At 37.6% G+C, this 10,893-nt stretch overlaps 1 protein-coding gene across 1 annotated transcript; it reads left to right on the top strand.

Annotated features, from left to right (window-relative positions):
• Window positions 1-332: 332 nt before the first annotated feature.
• On the top strand, window positions 333-6,585 carry LOC116003519. Its single transcript, XM_031243410.1, has 4 exons — window positions 333-1,028; window positions 4,590-4,873; window positions 5,169-5,396; window positions 5,899-6,585. Exons 1-4 carry the CDS (start codon window positions 587-589, stop codon window positions 6,406-6,408), a joined length of 1,464 nt encoding a protein of 487 aa, XP_031099270.1. The 5' UTR covers window positions 333-586; the 3' UTR covers window positions 6,409-6,585.
• The last annotated feature ends 4,308 nt before the right edge of the window (window positions 6,586-10,893 follow it).

The raw sequence follows: 10,893 nt of genomic DNA, 5'->3' as shown, positions 1-10,893 counted from the left end.
TTTTTTGATACATTAACTATAAAAATTGTACTATATATACAATTTTTTGCCCAAAAATATCATTATAGTTATAACTTCCATCATCTTTTTTCATTATTGTTACCATGCACTTGCATCTATCATATATATTCTTATATCTTAATTGTAATAATGTGTGTAGATATTAGATTAGATTAAGTATTACAAAAACTAGATTACTCTTAAAATTTGAGAAATAGCTTAATACTTTTTTTTTTTTTTTTTTGGTGAAATATAATAGAAATGTTAGAAAGTAGTTTATCTAGAAACCAAGAGAACACGGAATTTAGGTATTTATAAATTTCCTTCATTTTTTGACTCTTTTATTAGAGAAGAGCGCCATACCCATCTCCATCTTCTCATTCTTCATCCATTTCGATTCGATCTTCTTCCTCCCTTAAATTCTTTTCCTTTTCAGACCATCCTCTCTCTCTCTCCATCTCATGTTGTTTTCCTTAATTTCTCCGAACCAACTCAAATCAAAACGGATTATATCATCAGTGTCCTAAACCCCACTCAAGATCGATATCGATCTTAAGCGTTTTTGGGTGAAGCGAAGAAATTAGAAATGCCCATGGACATGGAGCGCTCCAACTCACTGGGCAGCTCCAACAATTCGTTTTTCTCGTCGTCGTCGAAGCCGACCTCCTCGTTGGTCCTGTCCGTACAATGTCTGAAAGGCAGCTCGAAAGGCGACGAGTGGACGGGCGACATGTTGCAGACGGGAGACATCGTGGAGGAGCTCCGAATCGGGAACCTCACGATCGTGGCGCCGTTCAAGAACGGCAAGGCGGGGGTGCAGAAGCTGCTCCACACGTCCTTTAAGGCGAAGGAGACGTCCGTGCGCGTGCGGGTCCGCCGAGGCTCGGGCGACTTGGCCGAGCTGCAGGCCTGCCTGGTCCCCAACGAATCGGTGGGGCGGAAACAGTACGTGCTGAGGGCCATCGATGATCCTAACTATGCGGTCGGCTTCGTTGATCGGACGGAGAGCGAGTGCTTGGAATTGCAAGGTATGTACACCGTACCATCCCTCACCGCCCCCCAAAATAATTAATCCTCATTTTTTTGAGTTACAGTGTTTGACTTTTTCCATTTTAGTGACGATGGCCGCCAATAGTTAATTGCATGATTAAGTTATTATGAATAGAGTTAATACTTAATTTTTTCACTCAACTATTAAAATTTTATCAATTTGTTCCTCAATTGTTATTTTCAAAAAAAAAAAAAAACTATTCAAATTGTTCAAGTTCCTAATTATGTAATTTTTCTCTAATAGAATTTTACTATTTTAGTCATCAACTACTAAAATTGTTTAATTTAGTCTCTAACCATGTAATTTATACTTAAAATAGTTCCTCGACTATTAAGATTTCACCACTTCGATCATCTACTATACAAATGTTAACTTATAATGTAAGTTTATTGTGGATTTAGAGATCTTTTTTGGAGAGCCAAGAATTTTTCTTTTTCTTTTTTTTTTTTTTTTTCTTTTTTGAAAACAAAGACGAAATTTCATTAAGAAGAGTCAAGCTCTAAAGCAGAAACAACAGAAGGAAACGGAATAACAAAACAATCCGAACAGTCAGACTTAAACAAGGCTTCCCGAGCAAGAAGGTAGGCAACCTTGTTCGCGGACCGCTTAGCGAACATAAAGCTAATATTAGACAAGTCATTAGCTATTTTTATAATGTCATTAATAATAAGATCGAATGAAGAGAAAAGTTGAGCATTCCTTTGGAAAGTCGAGGATTAAAGTGGTGAAATCCTAATAGTTTTTTTGAAGATAGTGAAATCTTAATAGTTTTTTGATGACTAAAGTAGTAAAATCTTAATAGTTAAGGGGTCATTTTATGTAAAAATTGCATAGTTAGGGACTAAATTGAACAACTTGTGTAGTCGAGGACAAAAGTGGTGAAATCTTAATAGTATAGAGGTCCTTTTAAGAAAAAATTGCATAATTGGGGACGAAATTAAATAAGTTTAGAAGTCGATAATTAAAGTGGTAAAATCACAATAGTCATGGATCAAATTGGGTATTAACTCTTATGAATATTTAGTCTTAAAATAATGATAATTTAATACTTGGTATTAAATACACAATATTTAGTTAAAATTTAATAAATATTACGGAGTATAATATAGTGATAAATTTTTATGAAATTTGATTTAAATATGATGATTTTTTATTGGGAATATAATAGGGAGTAAATATTTATTTCAGACTTACCTAACGAACTAATTATTACTCATTAGGTGGACAGAAGTTAGGAAAGCATAGTATAATGTAATTGGTCGATATTTGAATAGTCGAAAATTAAAGCAGACATTTGACCTTTATATTTGTTGTTTGCCATCAATGCCTTGTTGGAGTGATCATATTTTATTGTTTCGTTTTCACGTGTATTGGTTCCGCTCTTTTATCGGTTCACATCACCATCATATTTTAAATAAAATTTTAAATTTGAATATCTTTATATATCTAATCTAAAAATAATATATAAAATATAAAAATATAATAGTGTGGCAATCTTTATTTATGTCCGTGTTTCTGTTACATTTTTGATACATTAAGCTATAAAAGTTGTACTATAAATAAAAATATAATAAAAATAATAAGTATGAATGAAGGTTGGTACCATTCATTTATGTCCGTGTTTCTATTACATTTTTTGATACATTAAACTATAAAAATTGTACTATATATACAATTTTTTGCCCAAAAATATCATTATAGTTATAACTTCCATCATCTTTTTTCATTATTGTTACCATGCACTTGCATCTATCATATATATTCTTATATCTTAATTGTAATAATGTGTGTAGATATTAGATTAGATTAAGTATTACAAAAACTAGATTACTCTTAAAAATTTGAGAATAGCTTAATACCAAACCTTCCTCGTATCATAATAGCTATTCATCTTACAAAGAGAATAATTTATTCTCAAGATTACTATTCTCATGAATAAAATGACTTATCAGCAATTCAATAGATCTATTTTTAAGAATATTATTTCATTCTTAACTTATTTTATAAACTAAACCAGACATGTTGTTAGTGAAAGACTTACCCTATGTCTTTTATGCCATTATTATTACTATCTTTAAAAGCAAAATAGATGTTGAAATTTTTATAATTTTATTAATACCTTTTTAATGGAATTTTTTAAACTATAGATGGTTATCTCAAAATTATATATATTTTATTATTTTAAAACTTTTCTTTTTGTCTATTCATCCGATGTCATAATCAAGTAATTTTATCGTATTTTTAAAACAAAAGTTGCTAGTCTCAAGGTTGGTAGTTGTATGTATACTTGAATTAGATGTGTCAATATTTTCTTGTCATGAATGACGTTTTAGAAATTTGAGGCGGTTGAAATTTTAATATTGGTAAGTCTTTTTTTTTTTTTTTTTAAAGCAAAAATAGAATGTACAGGATACAAAAATATATAGGTTGAACCTTTTTGACCAAATTAAACCATTTAAGAAGAAGCTAAGTTGTCTACTTTGGTGGGCGTGGCATTGATGCTAAACTTTAATTTAGTAATGCACGGCACGGCCATCACGGCAAGGAGTTGTAGGTCGGCGGTGTCGATATATTACCCGTGTTCACATTAAACCAATTAAAATGGTTGTGGAAGTTAATCATAACCCCCACATAAAAATAAAAACTAGGTTGATTTCGGCACTATGCTAAATTCAATTTTTTTTGAAATATTCATGATGAGTGTGGTTATTTGTACCATCCTGAAAAGTGGTGTAAATAACCTTAGAATTGTAAAAAGATGAAAAATTTCAACAATTTTATAAGTAGTGTAAATAGAAATAAAGGTGTAGATATGATTATTTACGCCACCTTGATCAAATTTAATTTATGAGATTCTATTAATAGTTTTTAATTAAAAATTTAAAAATTAAAATATTATGAGAAAAAAAAACACAACCCCTCTCCTTCTCCGGTGGGAAGGCAACCCACGGGAGAATGCGTGGTTTTTTTTTTTTAAAGAAAAATAAAGAATAAATAATAAATATTAAAAAAAATAACGTTTGTCATGAAGGTGGTGCAAATAGCAAATTATTCTATTTACACCACCTATAAAGCTAACAAACCTATCAAAGGTAGTATAAATAGCAATTAGGGTGGTGCAAATAGAATTTCCTTTCATGATAATAGTAAATGAACTAAATCTGAGCATATAATAGTAGTCCATCTCGTTCAGCTAGTGCAAGCTTTACTTAGTCCAATCTGTGGAAGCAACCCGGCATCTCAGACTGCACTATCACCAGAATTTGCTTTTAAAGAAGTGTTGCTCACAACACGACACAGAGTCTTTCTTTCCTTCCTTCTTTGAAGTCTTCACGTTAAGCCACTATCTTTCTCACTAAATCCCAACACCTATGACCACACATTTGGAATGGTAACAATCAGGATGCCATCACAATACAGTATAGTTAGTTGGGAAAGCCCAAATTACTTTGTTTAAATTAAAGGTGAAAGGAATATAATTGGTAGGTAGCTAATTAAGTTTGTAGGTATTGATAGATGCATGTATAATGCAATGCAGCTTCAAGGAACTCAAGAATGGTGGCTGCACTGGCAAAAACTCCGATGCAAGACGGATACGTATCGTACCCATGGGAGAGGAGGATGGCGGAGATGTTAGCAGTGCCCAATTCCAGCAGCTTCTACTCCATGCTCCTCTTGCCCAAAGCCACCGACAAGGTTGCTTTTCGATACAACGATGTTGAGGATACTCTTGCCCGTGCCAATGCTTGGCTCAACGCTTCTCAGGCTTCTGGCATTCCCATTGTCTTCATGAACATTCAAACTGAATCCCTTCTTACAAAGGTACGCTATTTATTTAATTAATTAATAATAGGCCCTGTTTGGTAAATGACTTTTAATTAGCTAATTGGTTGGCTGTTTGGGTTAAAATGTATGATTTGTTGATAACACTAGCTGATTGTAGAAAGTTGTTTGATAGATTAGCTGTTAGCTGATAGCTGTTTGGTATAATTTCTTTTCTCACAAAGCTAATTAAAAAACTTATTATGGCCAAATAAGCTAAAATTGATTATTTACCAAACAGGGCCATCGCGTTTTTTTGATCCGATAAGATACTAATTGATCTTAGGGTTTGTAGATATCGGGAGAGACAGCATCGTCGACAGTAAATGCTGGATCGCTGTCTGATCTGTCGAATCTTGCGAATGCAAGCTTGTATGGGTTTGAAGACTACCACGGAGTGGATATTGGGGTGGTGAGAGGTGTTCGCCTTTGGTTTTCCCCTCTTGGTGGAGAGATCCCCATTGAAATCATTATCCAAGAACATGACACTAAGCTAGGATTTGCCATAAGTAGAACTGAAGAGGTAATTTCTTTCATTTCATTTCATCTCCTCCATCTATCTTAATTTATATTCATGATTATTTTATATATAACGTGGGACCAGCTCAAACCAAGAAGCTAAGAAGCTAAGACGCTAAATTTCATATATAGCTAAGCTTCTCCTGTTTTATTAAGAGTCAAATTTATAAAACTCTTCTCCTATGAGAATCAACTTGAATGCACACAATCGTCATCTACATAAATACACACAAACTATTTCAGGGGTTCTACATGTACACTGTGCACTGGAATATGAGATTGTGTGCATTTGTGTAGAAGATTATGTGCATTTATGTACAAATTTACATATTCTTATGAGATTGAGGAGGCCAGGATTCTCATTGGAACATCACCAGCCTCTCTATAATATAATAATAATAGCATAAATTAAACTAACTAAAGTTGGGTATATCTGTTTTCAAAAAAATGATTGGGTATAGCTAACCTGTTGTATGTATATATGTATGTGTTTATGTAATTAACAGGGTTTCATATACGTATCTTCGGTGATAAAAGGCAACGAAGATGCGCCATCAGCGCGATCAGGCCTGAGCAATCTCTACGAAGAAGCTTCTAAGCAGTCAAAGCTTCTAGTAGTTTCTCGAATCTCGAACCAGAAGGTGCTACCGTGGATGGTTTCCACCGCCGGCGCAATCCGGTGCTACGACACGGTGTCCCTGAGCCAGAAGCTCTCCCTGCACCGCCACGCCAGGGTCCCCATCCTCATCCACGTCTTCCTGTGGGACCGCGCCGTCTGCATTCCCAGCTGCGGCAGCATCCGCTCCCGGGCGGTTTCTCCGCCGGCGCAGCCGCCGTGGCAGCAGCAGGAAGTCGTCGCTGTGCCGCGCGTTCAGCGTGAGAGTCAGGTTATGCCGGTGTCGTTGCCGGATGATGATGATGATGATGATATTGCCGGTCGGCTTGAGAGAGATACCGCCGGGGAATCGTCGTTTCGGTTCCACGATTTCGCACTTCCCAATAATAATTGGGTATAAATAGTGGCGATGGTGTATGTGTTAGTGAAGTTATCTTCTTTTATTTTATTTTTATTTATCTAGTGTTATTTTGGTTAATCGGTGTATAGAGAATACAGATGTCATTTTTGTTCTAAACGCTTAAGGGAAAAAAGTTATAATGATAATTGAAATGAAAAACAGTTAACTTTATATATATGTGCCTTTGTTGACACGAGAATACATATTAATAGAGGACTATGAGCACAAATTTTATCCATTGAATCAAGAAGCATAATCGGTTAAGATGAGGTCTAGTATGATAATGACACCTAAGAATAAAAATTGAGGGCAAATAAAATATTTTACACAAATTATAATTATGGAAGGCCTATTATTAACAAACATAGAGTTAGACATGAACTGTAATTTTTTTTTTTTTTTTGAAAAGTAAAAAATTTCATTAACTAGAAGAAACTCGCAATACAAGTAGGAGAGGCCGAAACCCACGAACTAAGGACAGGCGAAGAACCAGTTGCCCTAGCCAAAGGATGAGCCACTCGATTCGCTGACCTACCGACATGCCCTAGCCAAAGCATGAGTTAGACATGAACTGTAATTAATTAAGGTATAAAGTCCTAACTTCCATAGGAACGGGAGAAGACCATAAACAACTATATTCACTAAAATGGAATTTTGCCTGATCTGTATGTTAGTTATTTGTGTACAGTTGAAAATCGCATGCATATATAGTTGAATAAACTCCGAAATTACATGTACCTAGAGCGGATTAATTGTGTGCCCTTATTTCAGCTTTCATGTAGACCTGGCAATTATCGACACGACACGTTAACACGACACGAAACCAGACACGAAAATAACGGGTTAGTGTTTAGCCTTAACATGTCCCGGGTTGTTAACAGGTTAACCCGTTATGTTTTCGTGTCTTAACAGGTCAACCCGTTAAACCTATTAAGGACCCGTTTAACCGTTAATATTATCGTGTTAACCCGTTTACACAGACATGTTTAGAACCCGCTAAGAATCATTGTCATTTAGGTAAGAACCATTGTCTTTACAAAATATATCATGAACATGGTTAAGAATGAATTTACTACATTAGGCCAAAATCATACACCAATTATTGATGTTCAATAATATGAAATTTGAATGTTTATTGTGTTCAATTTTATTCTAAAAACTAGTATGGACTTCTTTAATTATGATTTTTTGACGTTATTTTATAATTTTATGAATGTTATAAATTGAATATTTTTTTAGTTTGTTTGATGGATTGGATTATGTTTTATTTCTTTTTTATATAACTTAACTTTAAATTTTAGTTTTTAATATATCAATAGATTTAGCGGGTTTAAACGGGTTTCGTGTCATATCGTGTCGACACGATACGAAACCCGTTAATAAAACGTGTCTATCGTGTCAACCCGTTTAACCCGTTAACAAATCGTGTTCGTGTTACAATTTTGAACCCGTTAACCTTAACGTGTCGTGTTCGTGTTTAACCTTATCGTGTTCGTGTCGTTATCGTGTCGACCCGTTAACGAACCCGTATACAGAAATTGCCAAGTCTACTTTCGTGTGCCCCATTATAACGCATAGAATAACACGAGTAGAAAGGGTTGTTTTCATTACGACGCTTATAAGTAGAAGAAACGCCCATTCACATTGTTTATAGTGATGCCTACAAGAAAGTGGGGAAAATATTGTATTTGACTATTCAAATTAAAAATTTTAAAAGTTGGAAAAAAAATACAAGAACACAGTAAGGCAAAATTTTAGTTTGGAAAAAAAATGGATATTGAATTTCTTATGAGTGATTAGATAATCATATAACATTTGTAACGAACTAGAAAAATAGAATTATTAGCTTAGCCCGCTGATGAAATTCAACTAAGGAAAACACAACTAGATGAATATATGGGAACGAGAGCCAAATGTGTATATATTGATAATTTGTACATGTCCTCCTTTTTAGTGATACTATGGATCCAGAGATCCAGCCTTCCTATCTTGCGACAATATTGTAGGTACCTTCTGATCACTACGTATCACTCCTACTCTCATGGGTGTTCGGAATTTCATGCACAAATGCTTTAGCGAGATTAAGACTCCTAAGTCCTCCAACCCTGGTCTCCCCAAAATCGCGTTGTGAGAGCATTCCAGGCGGACGACTACAAAATTCATTTCTACCGTGGTAGTTTTTGGGTAGGTACCTAACTCGACAAACAACTTTATAGCAGCTTCAGCCTCGATTGAATCACTGGTGTCGAGATAAAGCACGTTAACACTGCTACCGGTGTCCACCAGCACTCGTCGTACGACGGTACCAACTATGTCCATGGCTATGACTAGGGCATCTCTATGCGGTCCTTCACCCAAGGGTAGGTCGTCATCTGTAAAAGTGATTGGCTCTCGAAATGTCCTTTTTACCTACTCCGCGCGTCCATATATAGCTCCAACGTATAATTGTCGAGCCTAGGCTTTCCTCAACCCGGACACTCGGCCGAGTCACCTCCCTCCGATCCTCCAACAATCATGTTAATGACGTTTTTTCCCTTCCACTTATCCTCGTTTTCTTCTGAATTAGGTTGTTTTCCTTTATCACGATTACCTTCTCTAGTCTGACCCTGGTTCCCGCGCTGCCAAGGCAAGCCCTGACGCCACTGAGTCGGTGTTCTCCTTTGTATGATAGCTTCTATTTCTTTCTTCAAGAAGTTACTCTCCTTGGTCGAATGGGTGGTCGACCGATGCAACTGGCAATACTTGCCAGATCTAGAAGTCTGACCCGTGGTCGGGGGTGCGTTCGCTGGTTGTGGCTCTGTTTGAGGCTGAGCTTGCACTTCCTGAACTGCGACGGGTTGTTGACGGAATGGTGGGACACCCACTCTTTTAGGGTTACGACTGGTCTCCTGTCGGCCTAGCCGACTCTTATCGAACCTCCCAACCCGTGACTCCTCTACACTTGGCTTCTTGGGTCGTGACGTCCCTCCTTCCTGGATCCTTCTTTGTTTTACCACGTCCTCAGCGTCGGCGTGACGATTGGCCCTTTGAATGGTTTGGGCAAACGAGCTTGGCCACTTAGTATGGAGATTGGTGTACAGCTTCACTAACCTTAAATTCTCCATAAACAAGATGAGTAACGTTTTATCGTCGAGATCGTCCACCGCCTGAACCTCTTTCTACCACCTCGCTAAGTATGACCTAACTGACTCACTAAGGTCCTGCTTAACTCCAGAAAGGTACATAAAATTCTTCTTTGGACGCAAGTAGGCGGCATAATTAGTCAAGAAGAGCTCGGCCATTTGCACGAAACTGTTAATAGAATACTGGGTAGTTTCATGCTCCATCTTTGTGCCGAACCAGTTAGAGTTGTCAAGAAGGCCTTACACATCAGCGGATCTTCGACTCCATGAATCTGCAACCGAGCTTGGAAGCTAAGCAGGTGCTCCCGATGATTTCTAGTTCCGTCGTACGTTAGGTTCCCGGGCAGCTTAAACATTTCTAGGGTCTGGAAGGACATGATTTCCCAAGAGAATGGGCACGCTCGCAAGAAAGATTGAGCATCACCGAGGTTCCAATTCATCTGGTTTTGCAAATCCCGCACTTGTCGTTCTAACGCGACAACGCCTTCCGGCCTTTGACCTCATTTCATACGCGACTCTCCGCTGCTCTCATGGATCGAGTGTTCCTCAACACGGTTATGGACCTCGTCATATCGTCACTCTCGCCCATTTCTAGGTTCGTTGGGGGCAACCTCCCTCAGATCTTCATTGCCCGGTATTTCTTAGTTTGTCAACCTGTTTAAAACGGATTGACGAGATCCTCCCGACTTCGACGGAGATCGGTGTGAAGAGGCCGACCGTTCTTGCTCCACCGGTCGAATAGACCTTGCTTGCTGAACCACCGGAAGCCCTTCTCTTTCACGGAGTCGCACCTTTCGCACATGGATTTCTACCAGCCAAGTATGCATCCCCAGAATCCCCAGTCGCTCGAGTTGCTCTGGTGCGACTGGTATAGGAGGCGGGGGAGCCTCTTCGGCTTGGACAACTGCTCTAAGCATGAGATTGATTAAGCGGTTCACGCAGGTCTCCATTACGGGGTCGAGACAATTGCTCTCGTAGGTCCTTCCCCTGAGAAACAGTTTGTCCAGCAGTACCATTTGCTTGTGTTTGAGCTTGCGTTATCCCTTGTCCCTCACCTTGACAACACCTAGTAGTCACCATTGCTTCCTAACTCCCACTTTCTCAATCAGCTCGCCAATGTTGGTTTTATCTCTCACGGAATGGTCGAACGACAGGCCAACACCATCAAAAAATCGACTAACACTATTGGAAAATTAGAGTAACCTTTCATCCCTCTTTGGATTACGAATTGCCTTTGAGTACAATGAATTGCCTATGAGTATGCTAGATTGCTTGTGCCTCTCTTGAGACCTAGAACCCCTATTTATACAAGCTATGAGGGATCTCTCCCTTAAGAAACTTCTAAACTACTTTTAGGAACTCT

Source organism: Ipomoea triloba, chromosome 14 (assembly GCF_003576645.1).
Source record: "Ipomoea triloba cultivar NCNSP0323 chromosome 14, ASM357664v1".
NCBI classification, from domain to species: domain Eukaryota; kingdom Viridiplantae; phylum Streptophyta; class Magnoliopsida; order Solanales; family Convolvulaceae; genus Ipomoea; species Ipomoea triloba.
This window is presented reverse-complemented; position numbering and strand designations above follow the sequence as displayed.